Genomic DNA, 24,452 nt, shown 5'->3' with positions numbered 1-24,452 from the left:
CTGCAAAAACTGCTTGGCTTCCTGCTTCCCCGCGGCTCTTTCCCCAGCACTCACAGAGCAGTGCTCAGCCAGAGACCCATGTACAGCTGTCCAGCCCTGCTCCTCTATGCAACACTCTGTCCCTATCCTTTTTTCTCTACAAATTCTAGCCGCCTCAGCCTCTTTGAACTTTGGTCTCTGCGCCTTCAGCTCAATGAGACTGTCAGGCTCTGTCTGGATTCCCACCGGTTGAACTCCAGCCTGAACACTCTGTCCAGGGCAATGCTCCATCCAGGCAATCACAGATCTCTCATTTCTCTTTCTCTTTCTCTCGGGATAACAGTCCTCTATGTCTGCACGCTGGTGCCCTTCCTTAAACAGTTTTTTCCCCCATATATTTTGCCTGGTTTTCTAGTTGTTTATGGTAGGAGGACAATTTCCATAACAGTAATCCTTTGTGGGCAGACACAGAAGTCCCTTGTGGTGTAGTTTTACATTTGCTTCTCTAGGGCCCCAGACATTGGCCATTTTTATGGGAACTCTTGGCTTGAGATTCCTACACCATGTGGTGCTGTAAATTTGGACCCCACAAGCATGCAGTACTGGCTTCAGGAATCCATTAACTTTGTTTTTCTACCCAGAACCACCCCCAGGCAGATGGCAAGCTTCCATATAGCTTCTCTGTCAGTTGGTGATATTTTTACCATTCCTATTTTTTTTGACTAAGCTACCCTTTGTGTACCCCAGCTTTGTGCAGGATCTTGGTGGACAGCCACCCATCTCCAGCAACGGGAGCCACGTCTCTCGCTGGAGGAGCTTGATCTAGGTAGAATTAATACTTTTGCATTATGGCATCTGGACATATTTGATTTTTAGGTACCTGGGATGTTTTAGATAATTTATCCCAGTAATAGCTCAGCTTTATGATTTTAACCTAAAATGTTTAACTGTAATTTTATGTGGAAGACTTATTAGTAAGTTTATACACCAAATGACAAATTTAAGAGAACTCAAAATCTTCCACATCTATATACTCAGTTTCATAGGTAAGTAAGGTTATTTAAGTTTTTGGAAAGTTTTTGTTTGGTAAGTCAGACAATAGTAGTACCTAAAATGGAAACCAAATATATTAATTTATAAATACAGCTTAACAAGTTAAAGGGAATTTAGTTATACTATTAAAGCACCCTTAAATCTTTTCAATGGTTAGATTTTTTAAATAGAAAAATAAGATCTTAAAGCTAACCTTCAAGGATTTCGGAAGAACTAGATTTTTAACTTCATTACTTTAATAGAGTAAATATTAATTTAAAAAAACAAAACTCTGAAGAGTCTTTTTTTTGTGCTTCAATATGATCCTTTGTGTACGAGTAACTCACATTTAGCAGGTCACAGATCCATGAATTCTCATGAGTTAGAAAGATTTCGGCATCATTAAATTGATAGATCTACACTTTTGTTCTATTTTCCCTTGTAGAAACAGTGGCTTTTTACATAAACCATCAAACCATAATGTAGTTGATTTAGCTTTGTCGTTACAATGGCTGAAATAATTCTTACGACCATCTTGTTGAGAAGTCTCAGCTTATAGAGCTATGAATATGAAAGCCACTTCTCCCCGTACGTGCCACCTTGCTCCATCAAGTCCCTCAGAACTGGATGGCAGGGATCTTGGTGACGCACACTTTGATTTCCCAAGTTTTCACACAGTTTCAGAACTCAGGACACACTGTTGGGATTCAACGACCTTCTTGTTTTCTCCCTGGTCTGGGCTCCAGTGGACTGGAACTGGGACTGGGGGTGGCAGGTTCTGCTCACACGCACACCTCCCTCCTCCTTCCCTTCCCCTAACACTGGCGACTTTGCTGCTGGTTCTCATAAGGGGGGCATCTGAGGTGTGGAGGAGAGTCTTGGGGGTCTCTCACCTGCACAGCTCCCTTGCATGCAGAACTGCCCCTGCTTTACTCCTTTCTCCTCTCTTTGGCTTCCCTGCTGGTGTCCACTTTCCTTAGGTCTTCTTGTCCAGAGACAGCCCTCTTGCTGAAGGGGGGAAAGCTTCAGACTACACAAGGTCAGCTGCCCTTGGCTTTGACCCTTGGGAAGCTCATCAACTTGCCATGCCTGTTAGTGAGAGCACAGCGTCTCTCCGCTGACTGGCGTTCAATGTCACAGCAGCAGCAGGGGGCACTTGGCTGCACGTGGGAATCAGCAACAGTCAGATGAGGGGTTTCCGGTCCTGAACGTTGCAAAGGAGAAGATGTGTATGTGTACCTCCAAACTTATAAGAGGGTCAGTTGTCCCATCCCTGACCTTTGGCAGGAGGATGGAGAGGGGAAACCTCCTTTTACCATTACTGTTTTCCTCTAGTGGTGAGTGAGCATGAGTGTGCGTGTGAATGTGTGTGGTAGAGGTGGTTGTGGGGTAGTGATGGAGGAAGAATCAAATTTCCTAAAGCATAATGCTGTCTGCCAGCAAGCCCTGCAAAGAGGGGCAGGCTCCAAAGCTGGCAGTTCTCTGAACTCAGAATCAGGGTTCTTCTTTTCTTAGCTGTGCACCCTTATTTGCCAATTCTGGCACTAGACTCCCACACCATCTTATTATCCTTAATTGACACATTACATGCAATTACTCTGGGTATCTTAACAATGGAATAGACTTGATTGTACAGTAAGCCACCAGATGTACAGTGACAGCTCAATTTTACACCCTGGATCTTCAATTGACCTTGGATGACTCTGACAAGTCTGTGAAGGTACCACTTTATTTAAAAAAATGTTTTTTTAACATTTATTTATCTTTGAGAGAGAGACACATACACAGCGCTAGTGGGGGAGGCACAGAGAAAGGGAGACACAGAATCCAAAGCAGGCTCCAGGCTCTGAGCTGTCAGCACAGAGCCCGAAGTGGGGCTAGAACCCACGAGATGTGAGATCATGACCTGAGCCGAAGTTGGCCGCCCAACCAACCGAGCCACCCAGGTGCTCCATGAAAGTACCACTTTAACCAAGAGGAATTTACATCAGAAGATGCGCTATAAGAAGCAATGAGAAGAATGCACCAGAGACCACTAAACTGAGCAGCCGAACAGGAAGAATAAGAGAAACACTGATGGGGAAGAGGAGAGGTGTGAGGACTGTTTATTAATACCAAGGAGGCTCCAAATCACAAGACCGCCAATAGAAATGCACGTCACTATCGTAACAACACACAAAACATACTGGTTGGCTTAACAATTCATCCCTGTCTTGACAAAAATGCTGAAGTATGATTGCAACCCATGAGAATTCACCGGGGAAAGTCTAGCCAAGTCCAAACTCTGCTCCACAACACATTCGTCTGCTCTCTGACCATAGTTCAACGTCCCTCTGACTTTTATTCTGGCCTTTTCCTTAAAACCATTTCCTAATGTTTGTGCTACCAATGATATTTTCTTAACACAGAATTTGCAGATAAAGAAAAACTATTAAAATGTTGTTAGTTGATGCTTTTTTACAGGAGTAAAAGATTTCACAATTTTCCCCCAAGCAGCACAAAAATAGGGAGTAGAAAGCATGAAGACTTCTTTATGCTTAACTCAAGCCATTTGCACACAAGTAACTCGAGGCAGCTCAGTGCAGCTGCCCCTGCGCAAACTCTCAGCGGTCTCCCGTCACTTGGACTTCTTGTTGCCTTTCTGGGGCTGCTCAGTGGCCTTCCTTGCCTCCTCCTCTGGGATGAACACACTGATAGTGAAGTCGCTTATCTCCGAGCCATACTTGTTCTTCACAACCAGCCCGTATTTGCCGGAGTCGGCGGTGCTCACCCCACTGATGGTGAAGTAGGCTGTCTTGCCAGCCTCAAACTTGACGCTGCAGTGGTCGTCTGTGACCAGAGGCTTCTCGTTCTTCAGCCAGGACACCTCTGGAGTCGGGTCACCCCACACGATGCAGGTGAGATTAAGCGCCTGCAAAACAGGTTTTATCAGAGTGAAGGAAATATATTTGGTACGATAATCCAATTTCAAGTATCCTTCTGGTGGTCCGGCAGGACCCAAAGGAGGATAAATATAAAACCCATGGAATGATGGGTGGAGTTACGTGGCATATGCACCTGCGTGGATTACAATTTGACTTCAGTCCTGAGTAGGTTTCTGTAGGGCCTCGGCCTTCTGGCTTTGGGAGTGCTTATCATCAGAACCACACGAAGGAGTTTGCTTCCAGGTCCCACAGGCACTCTTGCTTTCGTAAACACCTAGATATGCGTTTTGTTCTCATGTGGCATCTGGACGCTGTCTCGGTAGAGAAATCTCATTGCCGTAATTACCACGGGCTCACTTTGCATTCTGTCTGCCTTACAGAGCCCGGCAGCAGAATCCTAACAGCTGTTTCAGATAATGGGACTGATTTTCAGGTTCCACCTTCCTCATTTTATTTCTCCCCCAAAACTCCACCCAGTCTGTTGCAGTTGCAAAGGTGCTCTACCAAAATGTATTCCTATTTCCTGATATCTTATTATACTACGATCTGTGCTGAAACACTCTTATTTTAAAAGATCAGTGCTTAGGCCTGCAGTTTTACTTTACCATAGTTTTCTGTTGAAAGTTTAAGAGTAATTGTAGATTCATAAACAGTTGTAAAAAATAATAGAGAGATCCCATGTGCCCTTACCCAGTTTCCCCCAACAGTAACATTTTACAAAACGATAGTATAAGAACACAACCAGTACATTGACAGTGATGGAATCCATTGTTCTTATTCAGGTTTCCCCAGTTTGGCTTGCACTCATTGGTGTTTGTGTGTGTGTGTGTGGTTCTATTCAATTCTGTCACTTGTCTAGGTCCATGTATCTAGTCCCTCAGTCAAGACAGAGAACATTTCCATCACCACAAGGATCTCTCATGTTGCCCTTTATACCCACACCCACTCCCCTGTCCCCAACCTCCCAACCTCACTTCCAACTCCTGGCAACCACCAATCTGTTTTCCATTTCCAACACGGAATTTTCCAAAGCGCTATATAAATAGCATCGTATAGTATGTAGCCATTTGAGATTGCCTTTTCTACCTGGCACAACTCCTTGCAGATTCATCCAAGTTACTGCAGATATCAGTAGTTTGTCCCTTTTTATGGGTCAATAGTGTGCCATGGTGTGTGTGCGTGTGCGTGTGTGTGTGTGTGTGGCTATAAAGGTCATCTGGGCTGTTTCCAGTTTGGGGCTATTATGACTAAAGTGGCTACTGAACATCTGTATACAGGTTTTTATTTGAGCTTAATTTTAATTTCTTTATGATATATGCTGAGGAGTACAACTACTAGCTCATATGGTAAATCCATGTTTTCCTTTTTTGAGAAATTGTCTAACTGTTTTCCTGAGTGGCTGTACAATCTTGGTTTACATTTCCACCAGCAATGTATGAGTGATCTGTATCTCTGCATCCTTATCGGTGTTTGTTGTTGTCACTGTTTTTATTTTAGCGGTTCTGATAGGTGTGTTAGGATATTTCATTGTGGTTGTAATTTGCGTTTCTCTGAAATTACTTCACATTTTAAATTCCATTCTTGCATTTTTTTTTCTTACTGAAATCCAGAAACTATAAGAAAAAGAACTAGGGCTCACAACATACAGGGAAAAGGATATTCTTCTCTAAAGAGTCTTATATGATCACTTATTATCTCTTCTATAAGAGTATTGTTTAAAAACAGGAGATTAAGAAATCAGTTTCCTTTCCATGGTTAATTAGCATTTCTTACTGAATTATTCTACAAACACATTTCAACAAGAAAAATAGTCAAGCTATTGCCATTAAACTTACCCAAGTGGATCAGGTACATGATTTTGGAAACTGTGATTACTTAGGGGTTAAAACTTTTTTTTTTTTTTTTTTAAGTAGGCTCCATGCCCGATGTGGGACTTAAACTGATGACTCTGAGATCAAGAACTGCATGTCTACTGACCGAGCCAGCCAGGCACGCCTTGAGGGTTAAAACTTTTTTTTTTTTTTTTTTAACATTTTTATTTATTTTTGGGACAGAGAGAGTCAGAGCATGAACAGGGGAGGGGCAGAGAGAGAGAGGGAGACACAGAATCAGAAACAGGCTCCAGGCTCTGAGCCATCAGCCCAGAGCCCGACGTGGGGCTCGAACTCACGGACCGCGAGATCGTGACCTGGCTGAAGTCGGACGCTTAACCGACTGCGCCACCCAGGCGCCCCGAGGGTTAAAACTTTTAACAAAACCAAACCAAACTCTCAAATACCTTAGGTGGCATGGAAAACTACTATCCATACTTTAGATTTATTGCCATTATAGATCACAAAGTGCTTTCATATACATTCTATCTCTTAATTCTCACTACAACCTAGTGAGCTGAATATTTTGAACCCCATTAGATGAGGAACATGAAAACCTGCAACCCTGCAGTGGTTGAGCTTAAAGTCGGCTGTGGTCACATATTCTACCCGCAAAGAAATTTAGCTGGATGAAACCTGCCTCTCACTAAAGCCTTTCTACATGCCTTGTTTTATCCCTAGTCTACCTACTGAATGTCTTCAGTGTCCTTCTGAGGTGGGAAAAGGTTTTGTGCCACTACAGGTACCCCTCCCCTATGGCTGGCTTATTAAATTAGTCTTTTTTTAAATGTTTATTTTATTTTTGAGAGAGAAAGACAGAGTGTGAGCGGGGGAGGAGCAGGGAGAGAGGGAGACACAGAATCCAAAGGAGGCTCCAGGCTCTGCGCTATCTGTAAAGAGCCCGACGTGGGGCTCAAACCCACAGACTGTGAGATCATGACCAGAGCTGAAGTCAGAAGCTTAACCGACAGAGCCACTCAGGCACCCCTGAAATTTGTCTCATGAAACATAGGGATGAAGAGAATGACTCCAAGTTAGAAATTATGTTCATTGCTTTTCAGAGAGATGATTACAGAGCCAGGAAATACCAGTTTAAAGTTAAATGGAAAGAAATCAGCTTTCAATCGAAATAGAGCCAACAGAAATTTGCGGAGCAGCATGTTTCCCTTCAGAGGCGAAGTATTTAACAGAACAGCCTATTTTCCACTAGGTATTAACGTTCACATCTTTCTTCATTTATGTTTGTCATATAGTTGTGATCGAACATTTTTTGCTTCTCATGGTATGAAAGGGCACCTCTGGAAATAGACTCTGTGGTCCACATGGGCCTGTGTAAGGCGAACTTGTATCCTGATCCTTGGCCTAAAAAACAGACTTGGTTTGTGCTTTGAATCTGGCTATTCTGAAATGAACCCTAAGAAGCAGTGGTGGGGACTTGCTTAGAACAAAGTCTGGGCCACTGGAACCCATTGCTAGTGTGGAAGACGTGAGGACAGGAGTGGTGCATGCTTACCTTGCCTTCCTGGATGGTGACCACATCGGGGAGACCACCCAGCACTCGGGCACGATCTGCAAGCATAGGCATTTCTGGTTAATCACTGAAATGATGAGCGTCAGTGATCCCATTCACAAAACCACCCCAGGGAACTAACTTTCCAATTTAGCCTCCTTCTCCTTATAATTCCTTTATACCTGTTTTTAATATGTAAAATAAGAAAATGATCCAGTGATTGTGGATGTTACCCTTCCTCATACAGATACTTTGTGTGCGTGGGTGCCTCTATCTGTGCCTAAATTATCAGCTTAAGATGGATGGCTTTGTGGCATCAAGACCTGCTCTATAATTTTCACAGCTATTTTCAGCCCTGGCCCTTCTGCAGCTCAGTGGGGCTCAGCTCGAGGAGGCAGAGCAGATCTCTATGGACAGCCTCCAACTCTGCTTGGCCTCCTTTATGGGCTTCCCTATGATTAAAAAAAAAAAAAGTTGCATAATTGGAGGCTATAAGCCATGAGATCTGGAGGTTTATGCAGATTGTGGGCTTTCTTTGTGGACTTTTCTAGAGAGCTTTTCTTTCTTGTCTCCTACTAGTTCTTGATATGTAGGGCTATGATCTATGGCCATGAGTGCAAGGGCCCCAGCTGAGGGGGCGAGGTGTGGGAAGGGTGCTGAAATCCAGAGCTGACCTCTTGCCCCCCTGCCCCCACTAAGCCCTGTGTTCTAGGTGTGACTGGCCCAGCCCCAGAGAAGAACATTTGTATAATCTGCTCAAAGGGACACTGTTTGCCACTAAAGCAGTAGCCATCACACTCTCAATTTTAGGCCTACTTTAATTAACGTGTGACTCTAGATCCCGAAGTCAGAAGACTAAAGCTTTGAATGAGTCTTGAATCTTCACTGCTTTCTCCTGTTGATTCCATTGCACCTTGCACCACTTGTAAGTTCAACTCGTCATTTGGCTCCTGCCACACCCAATGTGTGATATCAGGCAGGGCACCTGTGTGGACCCCAGTCTCCTAATCTGTGGCGTGGAGGAAGGGTTGCATTACAGCTGTGGACATGATGTTACCCAGCTCTGCTCCACAGAATCCGTGGGATTCCTCTGGGGGCCCTCTGAGGAGGGGCACTGAGTCAGGGAGCTCAGACCCCATCCCAACTCCAATGAAGCTAACTCAGCTTTTACCTATTTTGGTAAAATATCTTTCACACAGATACTGGATCTGCATGAAAGATGGTGTTTGAATGAAGCATCCCCCAACATATAAAAGATTAAACACACGGGGCTAGAAAAGCACTAAAGTCTCTTCCAGCTCTAAACTGCTTTGATACAGAAATTTCAGAAAGAGTTCGTGAACTGGAAGGAGGGTCAGGCTCCTTGCCCACCAGAGTTTGAGAATGGGGAGTAGCCACCAACTGTGGACACTGGATTTGCTTGTGCGTGTGTACAGGAGCAGGAGGGGCACACTGGGTACCAACAAGGAGCGCTCCCCTCTGGCCCACAGTGGGCCCCGGTGCCTGCCCCATTCACCACTAGCAGCAGCCACACAAACCCAGCACAAGGGCAGGAAGAGGGAAGGAGCAGGAAGGAGGCGGGAAGCAGTGCAAGTCAAAGGTGAAAAGTTCCATCCTGAATGACCTGGAGCCACTAAAAGGCTGGCAGATGACCTCATTTCTCACTCCCCTATGGTTCCATTCCATTCCAGCTCAGGACTGACTCTACAATTTTAACCTTCAACCATTTTCAAATTGTTGCTTCACACACTCATCGAGAGAACCTGCATGATTACGATATTTAGTCTATGACCCCTGAAATCCTAAAAGATTGGGCGTTCCAGAAATCTCCATGTGTGAGGCAAACAGCTGACAGAAGTTAGTAGTGAGCACATTTCTGGGTACACAGACTTGACAGTTTGGCATTTGTTCACTCAGACCGTGAAGTATTCAAGAAGGCCTTATTTGGCAGCTTTTATCCTACAAAGGTTCTTAGGAAAATGCAGGAGTAAATCAGTGATAGTGATTTACCTGATGCCAAATGTACAAAAATTCTTTTTTTTTATTAAAAATTTTTTTAAGTTTATTTATTTATCTTGAAAGAGAGAGCATGAGCATGGGAGAGGCAGAGAGAGAGGGAAAGAGAGAATCCCAAGCAGGCTCCATGCTATCAGCACACAGCCTGACGTGGGCCTCGATCCCACAGACTGTGAGATAATCCGAAGTCAAGAGTCAGGCACTCAACTGACTGAGCCATCCAGGCACCCCACAAAGTTTCTTATTTCTTCTGTTCTTTAATATATATAAATTTTTCTGACACATTGTGCCTGCTGCAAGTGGTTAACAACTTGCATAATTTGTGCCCAGAGATTTCTCAGGACACCTGGGTGGTTAGCTCAAGAGCTGAGTGACAGTCTTAAAATGTAACCTGAGACCTTCCTTTCACAGACATTCTTACTCAAGAGACTAAATGAAAACACATGTAGAAGGTTAAAAAGAAAAAAGAAAGGAGAAAAAATTCATTCTTCTCCATCTGCAGTCACAATAAACAAATGAAAGTTATGTTTTGAAACTATGCCAGGAATAAATGGGAAGGGGGTTTTACTTACTTTTCTCTGCAATGGCAGCTTGTCTGTGGTTGAGAGACAGGAACAAACATGAAAACAAAGAAGAATTTTGTTTTAGTGTTACTTCAAAGTGGCGAAACCTGGACTGCACTTCATTGCCTGGGAGACATCTTGCTGCTCAACAAGGCAGTGGGAAGTGCTGCTTTTAGGCATTTGCCAAAATAAAAGACCCTCTCTAACCCTCAGGTGGGGGAATACCTGAGCACACCATGTTCCAGAGAAATCAGTGCACGCAAATGGCAAGGGACTTACTTTAATCTCTGGAATTCAGCAAAGGCTTCATCATATGCTTTAAGAGAAAAAAAGAGAAGTTAGAATGTTCTCACCCAGAACTGAGGACACAACAGGAGTGGATTAAAATTCACAGCCTGAGGTCGGTGTGATCAGTCCGGACATGACTAAGCTGACTTTGAATAAGGCTATGCCTCCTTTACTCTGCAACTTGATGGACTTCACAGGGGAAGCAAATACTTTCTAGGGAGAAAAGATGAAGTAGTGGATTTTAGAAGCTCCCAATTCGGCTGCAAGACCATCCTTTCAAACAGAAAGGCAAAGATTCACTCTGCCAAAGATAAAATGGTAATAAAGGTGGTTAAACATCCTGAACATCAAAAAGGCTTTTCTGTTATTAAATCATCCCCCATGTACGTCACAGCTTCCTAGCTGGACAGTTAAGTGTTTCCATGTTGCATAGTCTGGCCCGTCTATCTGTGTGAAAGGGCACAGGAACTATGACACTCACAGTCTGTGCCAGCGTGGGCCCGAAGCAATGCTTCTGAGCTGGCCAGGAGCCGAGATAAAAGACAGCAGATGAGGAAATGAGAGCTACACTGTTCTAAAATCTCTTCTCCCCCCTGAGCCTGCAGAGCAAGCCGCTTGGAATGCTTCAGGTAAAAAGGCAGCTTTATTTTGAAGTCTCTCTCATCTCTTCTTTAAGCTCCTCTTTGGTCTGAGAATCATGATATTTTATGTCTAGAAAGTATTTACATAATACCAGTCCATCCCCCTGCTTTTATGGATGGGAAGAATAAGCACAAAGTCAGGCTTCAAGTCTGGGGAGGTAGGCCAGTTAGGCTACCCCTAGCTAAGCGTTCAGTGCCCTTCCTTTTGTCCACACTACACTGAGACATGGGCATCGCTGAACCAATATGCTTTGGTGAGCCGGAGAGTAAAAGAAAAAGTTTTTTAGGTTCTGGTTTTTGTTTTTAAATCCACCCCCTTCCTGTTTCCCATTTTCTGTTGTGTTTCAAAATGCGAGAGATCCCGTCACTGCAGTGTGTGACTCAGGCACAGTGGGGGGGGGGGGGGGGGGGGGGGAGGGGGAGGCGGAGGCAACCACTCCCATTTGAATCTTTCCAGTCCAAATGAGTGGGAGATGGGGGGTAAAGATAAGGGGAGTCAGCACAAAATAACTCAAGGCAGGACTGAAAAGGCTGTGCTCTGAATTGTGAATCTACTCTCTGAGGATTCAAAACACTAAGAGTTCTGGGATATTTAGATTGCATTTGAGTACATGAAGAAGTGGAAGAAAAAGTCAGTCCATAGTCTCCTTGAGAAATATTAGGTAGAAGCTAGACAGGAGCAGTGGAAGGAACACCCCAAGGCAGAGTCCCAAGTGCTTGAAGGAGGATGATAGAAACAGGAGCTGGAGGCAAGGATGGTGATAAGTAAGCTACACATTAAAAGCCTGAGGGTACAATATCCTGACCCTGTGGCTTTCAAGGCCTTGGGGCTGACAGATCAAGAGCCACAGGTGCGTGAGGAACACACACTCGCTTTCCTCTTCCACCTCTTTTAACCATTTAACTTGTGGTTGATAGTTGCGTGTTACTTCTGGTCTGTGTTTGTCCATGTTTCTCACTACTTCCTGCTCCTCTTTCCTCTTCTCTCCAGATGCCCCCATTCTCTCAGCAGATGACCAAGAAATCTGAGGCCATAAGGACGCAACTTTTCCAACTTTCTTCTCTTCTCCTTAATATTGATCTTTGCCAATTCACATTTACCCTCCTCTGGTTTCTGAAGAAAAGGGATCCTTTGCTCTTCCCAAAGTCAACACCTCCGCCTCAGCCCTAGATCTCAAGCCTTCCATTCTTCAGAACACTGATATATTGGTTATTCCCCTCCACTCCCACCTTCAATCCTTCCATCTCAACTGATTTCTTAAACTCTATTAAACATGCTCAAATTTCAATCACCATAACACATTTCTTTTTCAGTGATCGTCCTTGCTCAAGTGATTGTAAATCAACCTGCCCTTCTTTGTAAGCACCTTGAAAAGGTAGTTCTTTCTCTCCATGTTTATTGTCTCCACTGTATACTTTTCACTGATCCTCCAAGACCCACTGAATTCTTTCTTCTACCACCACGCTAAATTTAAACTACTTGATTAAAATCCCCGATCATCTTTCAATAGTCAAATGTAATGGCTTCTTGTCACCCTTCACTCTTTTTTAAAAGCCCTCTCCTCCTCAGGAATTTCTAACCTGCAAAATATCCATTTACCTTGTCCAGAAAGATCCACTGTCTTTTGGTGTCCAGTTTTGCCATCAAAGAGCTCCATCACATACTTCCCTTTGTCATTCGGAGTGGGCTCATTGATTTGCAGCCAGATCTGCTCCCCGGTGACCCCACTCTTAACTCTGTCTGTGTACTTAATAGCAGTCCCGCTGTTCATATCAAAGAAAACATTGTTATTGTTTGCTTTCATCCAGAGCTCATTTTTACTCTTTCTTGAAGATCTCACCATAGAGTTTTACAGGCTTTCAAACAACATGGGATCCACATATGTTCTGCTTCAGAAAAATTATGGGCCCTGCATCACAGAACTTGGATTCAAAGGCCCAGGGCGGGGGTGAGGGTAGGGGGTCTGACAGTCTGTACATTTAACTCCCAACAGCAGTGTGGGGCCCTAGCCAATTGCAACACCAATACTTCTCAGTGGTATTAATGATCTTTGTTTTGGGTTTGCTTGGGTTTATTTGTAGGGCTAAGAGAATCTTTAAAGTGGAAAGGCCAAACTCCATGTTATATTACAGCATATTTCACGCAGATGGTCTACGGCTATAAATCAGATTTTACAAAATAATTAAAAGCAGACTTAAGGAGGTTCATCTGTGGCTGAAATCTATTGACATGTACGTGGTTACAAAGCTATTTAAAACATATGTAAATATGTACTTGGTAGGAAGGCCTAGAGTAAATGAAAAGCAGAATCTCTGCCAAAATGAATGAGGCACTTTCTCTGTCCCTGAACGTGAGTTTCTCTAAATTCTGTAGCAGGTCATGAGCAGACACATATATTGCATTCTTTACAAGAGAATGAAAGCAAATAGAACCCTTTGCTTTGTGATCTGATGGCCCAGACATGTTACTGTTATAAATGAGGTAAGAGAGAGGTAGAGGTAGATATACTCTCAATGATGCTAAAAAAAACTTTACGAAGAGTTTGTAAACACAAGAGGAAATAAGAAAAAAAGGCACAAAACTACTTAATGATAGCAACAATTATGCATAGAGAAAAGACTGGAAGTACACCAAAAAGTTTACCCTATGGCTAGGAAAACTAGAGAGGATATCATATTATAAACTCTTTCTAATATGTAATATGATATTATGTGTATTTTCTAAAAGAAGCAATGTATTATGTTTGTAGTTGTAATAAACAAAATGAACTTTAAAAACAGAAAAACAAAAATCACGACTAAAAATTTTCAGCTTTCAAATAAACATTCACAGCATTTTTCTTATACACTACATTCTTTAAAAGCTATTAAAAGTTAAACTGCCATAAAATGAACAGTAATGGAGCCCCTCTGCACCCACAGACTTGAGTCTGAGCAATATATATGTCTTAGACAGTTAGAAAGATAGATAGTCCTCTGGTTTGCTATAATAAATCTGTTTGAAATCTCTAATCTCTGACCAACATGCATAATACCTTACATTTGTAAAGCCCTTCACAGTTTACAAAGTGCCATAACTTTTTTCATTCTCTCATTGGGTCCATCAGTATTATGAGATAAAACAGGTATTATTTTTGCTATTTCATATGAGAGAAACCTGACATTTCAGAAAATTAAGTGACTGGCCTAAGAATCAAAGGAAGATAGGAGCCAAGTCAAGACTAAAGCCCATTTCAAGGTTTTTTTTTCCTGTTATGCCGCATATTTACATAAAGACAGTGAAGACAATGAGTCCTTGATTCCTGAATCTTTCATAGGTACCCGGGTACATAAAACAGTCATTCAGCTGACTAGACTGAATGGAGTCAGAGGTTTATGCCTTGCTAGTCTAACAGCAGTTTCCTCAAAACTGAATGCTCTCATTTTTGTGAACAAGTAATTCTTTTAAAGATGATGTAAAGACTTTTGATTGATGATTCAGTTAATTTATCTTCTCTTATTCTTCAGACTGATATATTAGGATGTCCTAGCTGTCACAGAGGAATTTCCTAGAATTTGATCTATTTTAACTTATAATTACTTTCCTAAAATGTTCTGAAAGAAATAGAACAAAGGAATGAAACCCCAGGCGTTCAAATTGGAATTTTACTCCTTCTCTTCCCACCCCCACGTCCCCCTCCCCGCTCTGTTTTTTTAAGAACTCAGGAAATGAATAAGAATACGAATAAAAACTGTGTTCTATATCACAATAAAGTCATTTTTAAAGAAAACACAAATGACTATTTTGTGGGACCTAGCTCTGGTTAAATGTTCAATCTAGACTTTTAGAGCAACACAAACACAGAGTAGTGCCAGGATGAGGGGCTCTGGAGCCAGGCTGTCTGGGCTCAGTTCTCCATCTACCACTTAGTCGTGTGACCTCAGGCAAATCACCTCCCTGAGCCTGAGCTTCCTCATCACCAAGTGAGAATTACTTGCTTCCTAGAGTTGTGAATATTAACTGAATTCATACATGCAAAGGGCGTGGAGCAGTGGCCAGCATGTTATAAACACCCACTGTAGGGAAGATAAACACTGTTGTGCACCCCTTCCCAGGGCTGCCACAGTGACCTACTGCCCAGTGGGGCTGCTAAGGAGGTCTGCATCCAAAGAGTGGACTGAAGGGGACTGTACCCCATCAGATGTCTATGCTAGGCTGCAGTTCTCTTTCAGCTCAGGAAATTTCAAGGACGGGCAGAGGTTGAGGTCACGGCCAAAAGTATAATGGGGAACTGGTTTGACTTAGAAACCTACTTCAGCTCTTAGAATCCCAGAGGTGAACTTGAGTTCACCTATAACAGCACAGAGGACCCTGGGATTAGAACAGATATGCAGGCTCAGTCTAGCTCAAACACACATTCTGAAAGTAATTGCAAATCCCCAAAGCCTTCCAGGGGTGGATGAGAAACAACTTAATGCACAACTATGCCGACTGCTATTAACGCTAACAACAAACTCAGGCACTCCACTGGGTCAGGTTTCTGTGGCGAATGGCTATTCATTCAAATAACAGGAAATTTGGTGCCTCTTGGTGCATGCTGCTTCAGTTTTGTTCTAGACCATAGCAGGGGTTAGCTGCAGGTAGAGAGGGAAGAATCAGAATCTGGATCTGGATGCCCGGCAAAGCAGAGGTAGCCCAAGGTCTACCGTCTGGAGGTGGAGGTTGCATTATAGAGACGTGTATGGATTATGATAGTTCCCAAATCACAAAGACAGGTGATTTTAGCCATCACTGGCCTCTCCATGTATGTGTTGAGGGAAAGTGCTAACCTTGTCCTAAGGGAATTGTGGGGGTGCTTGTATCCTACACACATCAACGTCAGACCTGAGAAGTAAGAAGGCTCCTTACATGAGAGGAACAGAGGGTTGCTGTTGCCCTCCTCCTGCCCCCCTGCCATGCGCATGTGCACCCACACACACATACATGGAGAAAGAGTTTCTACAGGGCAGTTAAGTTCCCACTTACTTACTTGTGGGACCAGTTAACTTTCAGATCATCCAGATAGTAAGTAACAAAAGAGTACAGCCGTATGCCCTCGGCTGTGCTCTGGATTTTCAGGTCTGTAGCAGACAAAGCTGAAAGAGGAAAACAGCATATTTCATACAGCTGTAAGCCTAACCAGGAGCATAATGAAGCATTGTCAGAGGGAGACCATTTTAACTTACCTATTGCCTTACATACTTCAGTCATTAGTTCTTTAAAGGCTGTGGATAGAGAGTCACAGACAGAACTTTAGCATAAAAATGCTCACCAAGGTCAAATCTCAAATTGTTAGTAGCATGTGTTGTCAACATTATCCTGCCTGGTGAAGGGTGTTGGCCATAAGGTGAATTTGCTGACCAAATGAGAATAAGTACTCTTTGAGGGAATAATACTTTAATTTGTATCAACTTTTAAAAGGTCCCTGCTCTTATTTTGATATTTTCCCCCCTCTAATTCTTTGTAACTATATATACATTCTAGAGAAAGCCACCGTGAGATTTCCAGAAAGGTTCTTGGCTTTAGGATTCTCTTCTTCTTAAATCCCAAGAAGTCTTAGTTTACCTAAGAGGAAGTTTTCTCATCTGTGCCATCAACTCATAATGAATTAACCATCCAGGGTCCCTGATATTTCTCAGCCTTATAATGCTTTTTGTCAACAAGCACATTTAATCTTGCCTCCACGAGGAGCAGGAAGGTGAAATCGAAGTCAGACTCACACTGTTTGTTAGTAATACTGTTAAAGACCTTGTCCAAGAATGCACTTGGAAGTTTGGTGGTCACAGGTAGGTCTTTGTTATCATGATATATTTGTTCTTAGAAGTCTCTCAAAAATGGAAATTTCTTTCTTGCTCTGCTAATACCTGAGAGGTTTCACAGTTCACATATAAGTCTTTCTTGCCACCTTTTAAGAATGGACTATTTGGCGACATGGTTTTCATAGAATTTTTTTTTTTAAGTGAACATCTTTTTAAAAAGTAAACCCAATGTGGGGCTTGAACTCACAACCCTGAGAGTAAGAGTCATATGCTCCTCCAACTGAGCCAGCCAGGCGCCCCTCACAGTAGTTCTTGATCCTGGAACATTTTTTATACGGTTGAAACAAAAATGATGCTTTATATTGAAAATGGAACCCTAGGGGACTATGGACTACAAATTCTCTGAACGCCTAAAGTACACTTTTGATATCCATGAAGACTAAACGTGCAGTATTTTTGAATAAAACAGTCGTTCACTCTGCTGGAGTTTCAATTAAAACAAAACCTGTGGACAAACACAGCAGGACTTCAGTTGTCACTCAGCCTTACTCACCAGTCTGGTAACCTGTACACAGAACACACAAAATGGACCCCCCCAGTTGGTGGACTGACCTTCATCCACAAGCTTCAGTCTGCTCTTATCTTTTCCTCTGTCGTCTTTCAGGATAACTTCATAAATCCCAGCATCTTTCTTGGAAAACTAAGGGGGGGATGGATACACCACACTGCAGCTTCCAGCAGCCTCAGAGTACCGTGTTTGCACTCTTAAGGTCCTCTGGTTTATAGAACTGCCATCAAATCACACATTAAACAAGCATCTGGCTATGTGAGCAATGAGGAGTTCACAGACGAACGTGTCCATCATCATTTCACCAGCTAGCAGTCCTGATTTTTCACCCTCTAAGGCTATCAAGTCCTTATTCTTTACTTTTCCTTCATATTAAAAACTAATGATCACATATATTTGAAAGATATGGCCTTTTAGACAAAAAAGGAGGTAAAACCCTACACTTACATGAATACTACGTCTGATGTCTCTATACTTTGAGGGAACAAGTTATCATGAGGCTTAAGAGCAAACCAAGAAGAATCTACTTAATTGCCTTGCCCCTCACCCATCTATGAAAAGAAGTAGCTTAGAGAGGCCAGAGTTGTGGTGTCTAGCCAATATTGGTTGGATATCTGACAAATCCATGCATTATCACAAAGTGAGAGTTTTTGTGTTCCTACGGTTTGTTTATTTTTGGGGTGATGTCAGGGCAGGGATCTTTGGAGCAACTAGAAGTAAGGTACTACAAATGCCTGGAGTCAAGGAATACAGAATCTTATCTCTTTTTTAGAAGAATGTAGGGTACAGAACTAATAAATTACATTTCACATTTATAGTCACCTACCTCTGTTATAAGCAGTGTACATATGCCATCCTTAAAGTCATGCTTTTCATCCACTGATATCTCTCTTTCATCTTTGTACCACACAATATGAGTCTCCTTCTTAATATTTGCCACCTGGAAGAAAAGCCATAATTATACTTCTTGAAGTAAGGGAATGCTGCTCTTACAAAACTAGTTTCTTTTTTTTTTTAATTTTTTTTTCAACGTTTATTTATTTTTGGGACAGAGAGAGACAGAGCATGAACGGGGGAGGGGCAGAGAGAGAGGGAGACACAGAATCGGAAACAGGCTCCAGGCTCTGAGCCATCAGCCCAGAGCCGGACGTGGGGCTCGAACTCACGGACCGCGAGATTGTGACCTGGCTGAAGTTGGACGCTTAACCGACTGCGCCACCCAGGCGCCCCACAAAACTAGTTTCTAATGTAGCATTGGATAGAAGAAATGCATGAAATTAGAAGACATAGATTTCTTTTTTTTCAAAAATTTTTAATGTTTAATTATTTTTGAGAGAGAGAAAGAGAGAGAGCAAGCGAGCATGAGCAGGGGAGGGGCAAAGAGAGGGGGAGACATAGAATCTGAAGCAGGCTCCAGACTCTGAACTGTCAAAACAGAGCCTGACATGGGGCTCGAGCCCATGAGCCTTGAGACCATGTCCTGAGCCAAAGTCAAACACTTAACTGACTGAGCCACCCAGGCACTCCAGAAGGCATAGATATCCGAAGGGATCAATTGAAAGCAATTTTAATTGGTAAAGAGTTTAGAATAAAATGGATACAAATGAATAAACCTAAATCAATAGCACCTATTTCTAGCAGTGAAAATTGACCTTAAGATTGTCTGGTGGACAGGAAAGAATAGATATGTACATATTAACATGTATACTTAAATAAATAATAAATATCTGAAAACCATAGAAGACACATCCCATCACATTAAAATATAGCCTGTGTCACAAAAACAAATGGCTTTATCAAAAGAACAGAATGAGTAAGCCCCAATGTATATCTAAATATTTTTAAAAGGATGACTGAAGCTTTGCAAAGAAGTGTGGAAGGGAAGTATGTTTGTGAAAACATTTTTTAATTAAAATGTTTTTAGTTTTGTTGAGATACAATTGACATACAATGTGTAAGTTTAAGGTATATAGCATATTGATTTGATATATGTATACATTGTGAATTGATTCTCACAGTAAGTTTCGTTAAAAACCATCAAGTATGGTTTAGTAAATTAATTGCTTAGCAATTTTGAGGAAACTCATTTAAATCCTATATCCATACATCATAACATCATAAGTTTCAAACTCGTACAGTTAAAGGGATCTTGGCCTTTATCTACAATGTTTGAATTTTCTACAAAGAAGACTATATTCTTGTATTTCTTGTGTAATTAATATTGTGTCAAAAGTAAAGACTTCAGGGGCGCCTGGGTGGCTTGGTCGGTTAAGCGTCTGACTTCGGCTCAGGTCATGATTTCACGGTCCGTGGGTTCGAGCCCCGCGTCGGGCTCTGTGCTGACAGCTCAGAGCCTGGAGCCTGTTTCAGATTCTGTGTCTCCCTCTCTCTCTGCCCCTCCCCTGTTCATGCTCTGACTCTCTCTGTCTCAAAAATAAATAAACGTTAAAAAAAAAAAGACTTCATACAAATCAAGAGAACAATCCTTAAGACTCCACTGAACGACTGAAGAAATGCACACACAATTCCCCAAAGAGGAAATATAACTATATAACAAACTACATAACAAACAGATGAAGAAAATGGTGGTGTGGATTCCTGCAGGAGAGGAGTGCCCAGCTCTGCCTTGCAGGCATGCTGGGGTTCTTGTCCTATATTCTTTTGAGTAGACTAGTTCCAAATGGGGTCCATGATAGTCTCATGAGTCTGAATGTTTAGTTACACATACTCCATTAACTATAATGAATATATAAATTGCTAAATGCCCCTAAACTGCTCTAATAATGAAACAAAGAGCTATGGGAAGACAGAGGAAGGTTCATTCTACCTGCACAGAGAAGGAAAAGGTCTTACAGAAAAGATGACTAAGCTGGGACTAGAGAAAGGATTTTGTCGGAGAAGCTGAAACAGCATAAGGAACAGACACTGGAACAGCATAAGTACATAATGTATGAATATCTAGATTCTATTTTTAGGCTTCCATGGTTGTTCAGAATCTGGGCAAGGGGCTGATTCTCCTGAGGAAAGCCGTCAGAACAGGACACCGGAGCTCACATCCCAAAAGGCTAGTACAACAGGTGGGTAGTACAGACAGAAGCAGGATAGATGTGTGGGCCCCTGGGAAAGGGTGGTTTGTGGGGTGGGCAGTTGTGGAGGAGAAAGTGAGCCAGGGGCTGTATGGCAGTGGACAGGAGGAGAGAGAGGGTTTTGGCTGCTGCCTGAGAAACTGTTTTTAGGAAGCTTTGCCATTTCCATTGAGACTAAAGCCTAGAATTTAATTTTCAGACACCTTTCTGGAAGACTGATGTTTCTGTAACTTTCATCAGACTTAGAAGAGACGGGGGCGCTTGGGTTCTGGCTTTGCTAGTGCCAAATGCCAGATCCATGCTTCTACTTGGAGCCACTGTTTGCTGTCATGACCTTTACACTCCGACCTCATCCAGCAGTTCCCTGTCCAAAACATTTTGGTGACTCACTCGGCTGAACACACCATGTGCTAAGGTATAAAATGATTAAGGGTGTGATATGGCCTTTTTTCCCCTAAATCTTTCCCAAGGCCTAATGAGAGCTGTACACTCTTCATCAAACCTCTCCCCTCCTGGCAGCATGCTGGTTCCAGAACCAGCCTCTGAGCTAGCCAATACTCAAAGGAATTGTTGCACCAGTCACAGAATATAGATACCAAATCGCTAAATTTCCAGGGAAGGACAGTGTATCTAGAATGATCGTGGAATAGATCTACTAGTTAGAATGCACATTTGGCCTGAAACAAAGACCATGTGAGACTCTTCTGAGATTAATAATTTTTAAAGAGTTGGGAGTGGGGAGGGAAGAATGAATAGGCAGAGCACAGAGGCTTTTTGCTTTTTAGGGCAGTGAAAAAACTCTGAATGATGCTATAATGGTGGATACAAGTCATTACATATTTGTCCAAACCCATAGCATATATAATGTCAAGAGTGAACCCTAATGTCAACTGTGGACTTTGGGTGATTATCATGTGTCAGTGTAGGATCATCAATTGTAGCAAATGTGCACCTCTGGTGGGGGATGTAATGTAGGTGGAGGCTGTACATTTGTGCGGACAGGGCGGGGTATATGGGAAATATCTGTATCTTCCCTACAATTTTGCTGTGAACCTAAAATTGTTCTAAAAAATGTAAAGTCTTGGGGCGCCTGGGTGGCTCAGTCAGCTAAGCAACCCACCTCAGCTCAGGTCATGATTCATGGCTCGTGAGTTTGAGCCCTGCGTCGGGCTCTATGCTGACAGCTCAGAGCCTGGAGGCTGCTTCAGATTCTGTGTCTCCCTCTCTCTCTGCCCCTCCCCTACTTACACTCTATCTCTGCCTCTCTCTCTCTCTCAAAAATAAAATAAACATTAAAAAGCTTTAAAAAAAAACCCACAAAGTCTTAAAAAAAGAAAAGAAGAGCCAGTCCTTATTAGCTAAGGTGTAATGAATAGGAGCCATCATCTTGTCTTCCCATATTTTTATGTTGTTTTATCTTATTTTATGTTTCATTTTACTTTATGCTTCTTACCAACCAATGATTGCAGTAACATTCAGCAGTAAGAATGTGTCACTTAGCATTTTGGTTCAAATGGAGGAGATGAAAAATTGATCTTCCTTTTCTCACATTCTATTTTATCTTTATTTCCCTTATATCAAATATTAAAAACTTATCTACTTCTTACCTTGCATTTCAATAGTACATTACATTCACCAGTCACTTCCCAGCTCAAATACTCAGCAAAATGAGGACCTATAAAATTTTAATGACATCAGTAATCACCCTATTAACCACAAATGCAAAATCAAAGCTCATTCTTAAATTCTAAAGCAATACATGTGTGAAGTGATATTTTAAAATTCAAGATTAATTTTCAAATATTTAAATGGATACATATTTAATAATAAATATTTTCAATTATTTTTTATTTACCAGGGCATTAGTGACATAAGCAAAAATAATGCATTTTAACTTGTTATGGAAATAATCTTGGAATATTTTGTTCAAGAAATTGAAGTTATTCTTTTTACTCACTGCCCATTTTTACCTTGTTTCCTGATCCATTCTTGCCGCTGGAATTCAGCTTCTTTCTGGAGCTTTTTATAAACTAAAGATTGAAAAATAAAGAAGTATGAAACTGAGTTGAGTGGTATAAATGTATATGCCAGTCACCGTGCTAAGTGATTTGTACTCATTATTATAACACTCATACATCATGACCCCCTATTTGTTGTAAGTCTTCATGATGAAGAAGTAGGCTTAGAAAGGTTAAGTAAATTGTTTAAGGTCATTGCGCTAGGAAATAGTGAAGCAGTATCAGAAGTTGCAAATGTAGAGATCTGGCCAACCTTCCCAAATGCCACACTTGCTAAATGCCACATTTTACATCTTGGTGGTTTCTACAGTGGCTTATGGCAGCTGACATATAATCTAGTTCTAAACTATGACTAATTGATTTGGCATACACTACTTTTGCATATTTTTCTTCTTAAGTTAAGTAATTTAAAGTAAGTACACAATATAAGGTAGGAGCATCGTTTCTGAGATACATATACAGACTTGGCTGTGTTGCAGTCTCCTTCACTGGAGAATTTTAGTAATAAATACTTGTTTATATATGAGATGACTGAACTGCAGTCTTCCTTGTGGGCTAAGGATAAATCTGGTGTCTATGAAATGAAGTACTATGGAAAGTATTAACTGAAAATTGGATTCCAACTTTGAAATACAAGAAGCAATTCCTACTGCCTTCCACGCGACTACTTTTGTGCCATGGGTGTTTGCATTGAAGGGAGCAGGGAAATCTTTCAGCTGATGTTTCACAGAATTCGTACCATCTCCAATGAGAACAAGAGTAGAATGGCCAACTGCTTTTCCGTCTTGAAGCTGGAAAGTGTATGTGCCCTCATCCTCATCCTGTAGCTTTTCCATGAACATTTCAATTATGCCAGTGTTTCGGTCAACATGCATCTTATATTTCTTCAGTGTGAAAAGGAAAACAGAAATCAGTGAGCTAGATATGATGAGGATGCCTGATAGAATAAACACAAACTCCAAAGAATCATAATGTTAACACAATTTCTTGCTCACACTTTTTTTAGATGCAAGCTTTCAAAATCTTGTGCCCAGGAAAAGGAAAACATTACATAGAATAGATGACCTTGACCAGAAATGATTACTAAAATCTCTGAAATTTAATTTTTTAAATACAAATAAAGTTTTATCATCCCAAGTCACAAATTTTGTCAAAAACGTGTTTTTAGATTCCCATTTTACCTTCCAGATTACATTGGCTTCAATTAGCAGAACAATGCAAAAAATAGGCAGCATGCAGATGTGTTTTGGCTCATTCATGATTATATCCCTAGCATCTTGTACATGCATGGTATATAGCAGGCAATTAATAAATATCTGCTGAATTAACATGTGAATAAAAATGCTTCCAAAGCATTTGAAGTCCATTTGTTCTTAATAAACTGAAATTGCCCTACTGAACTGTGCTTATTTTATCATACTGCTTAGGCAACTTCTTTTCAATGTAAAGATAAATCTTAGCTCTGGCATACAAGCACAAGTTCTATAATGGATTGGAATTAATAAAGTTCTCCTATAACTTGTCACAGAATGAAGGCTCATGTCTGGGATCAACTCTGTGCTGCAATTCATGCCCTAGAGCTTCCCCTGAAGGAAGCCAGTCTCCAACTGAGACCACATTCTTGCTTAGCTGTCATCTACCTTAGCTTGTTTCCCTAATCCCCACTCCTGAGAGTACTCTCCCATAAATCAGTTGGAAGAGAAACTTATTTCAGACTGTCCTTCTAAGGAACTTAGCCTAAGACCGTAATTTCCACCCAATGAAATAGTATAAGAACTAATTTCGATGGCAATGGGCAGGTCTCCAAGTTCAGGGTACGTATGTGTATGTGGGCAACAACATGAAAGCGTGTGCGAACACATGAAGGGGAGTGTGTCTATGTGCACGTGTGCATGAGTGGTCAGAGGGTGATGCCAACGCTGCTTTTCCTTCCACTCCATTGGTCAGGTGATGAGCACACAGTCAATGAGAATATTCTGAAAACAGGGAGAAGATGGGCCACAGTGGACTCTGCGTGACCTATTCGGGCTCTACACACAGTTGGTAAATGAGTTGAAAAGAAATACATTACATATTCTTTTGCTATTTATGTGATTCATTCTCCCCTTCACTAACGAATTCTGAAATGTTTTAAAAACATATCTTGATGAAAGGAGAACAGGTTGTTAATGTTGGCCA

At 41.8% G+C, this 24,452-nt stretch overlaps 1 protein-coding gene across 3 annotated transcripts in view; it reads right to left on the bottom strand.

Moving 5' to 3' along the window:
- Window positions 1–3,099: 3,099 nt before the first annotated feature.
- MYOM1 (myomesin 1) overlaps window positions 3,100–24,452 on the bottom strand; it is a 156,380-nt gene continuing 135,027 nt past the window's right edge. For all 3 annotated transcript variants that reach the window (XM_045457955.1, XM_045457956.1, XM_045457954.1), the window contains 12 exons: window positions 23,014–23,158; window positions 22,227–22,286; window positions 21,864–21,931; window positions 17,997–18,110; window positions 17,215–17,302; window positions 16,030–16,068; window positions 15,834–15,939; window positions 12,425–12,588; window positions 10,175–10,211; window positions 9,905–9,927; window positions 7,320–7,375; window positions 3,100–3,922 (listed from right to left, as the gene is read on the bottom strand). In XM_045457955.1, the coding sequence (XP_045313911.1) occupies window positions 3,629–3,922; window positions 7,320–7,375; window positions 9,905–9,927; window positions 10,175–10,211; window positions 12,425–12,588; window positions 15,834–15,939; window positions 16,030–16,068; window positions 17,215–17,302; window positions 17,997–18,110; window positions 21,864–21,931; window positions 22,227–22,286; window positions 23,014–23,158 (1,194 nt within the window). In that variant the 3' untranslated portion in view covers window positions 3,100–3,628. The remainder of the gene's footprint in view (window positions 3,923–7,319; window positions 7,376–9,904; window positions 9,928–10,174; window positions 10,212–12,424; window positions 12,589–15,833; window positions 15,940–16,029; window positions 16,069–17,214; window positions 17,303–17,996; window positions 18,111–21,863; window positions 21,932–22,226; window positions 22,287–23,013; window positions 23,159–24,452) is intronic.

Source organism: Leopardus geoffroyi, chromosome D3 (genome assembly GCF_018350155.1).
Source record: "Leopardus geoffroyi isolate Oge1 chromosome D3, O.geoffroyi_Oge1_pat1.0, whole genome shotgun sequence".
NCBI classification, from domain to species: domain Eukaryota; kingdom Metazoa; phylum Chordata; class Mammalia; order Carnivora; family Felidae; genus Leopardus; species Leopardus geoffroyi.
This window is presented reverse-complemented; position numbering and strand designations above follow the sequence as displayed.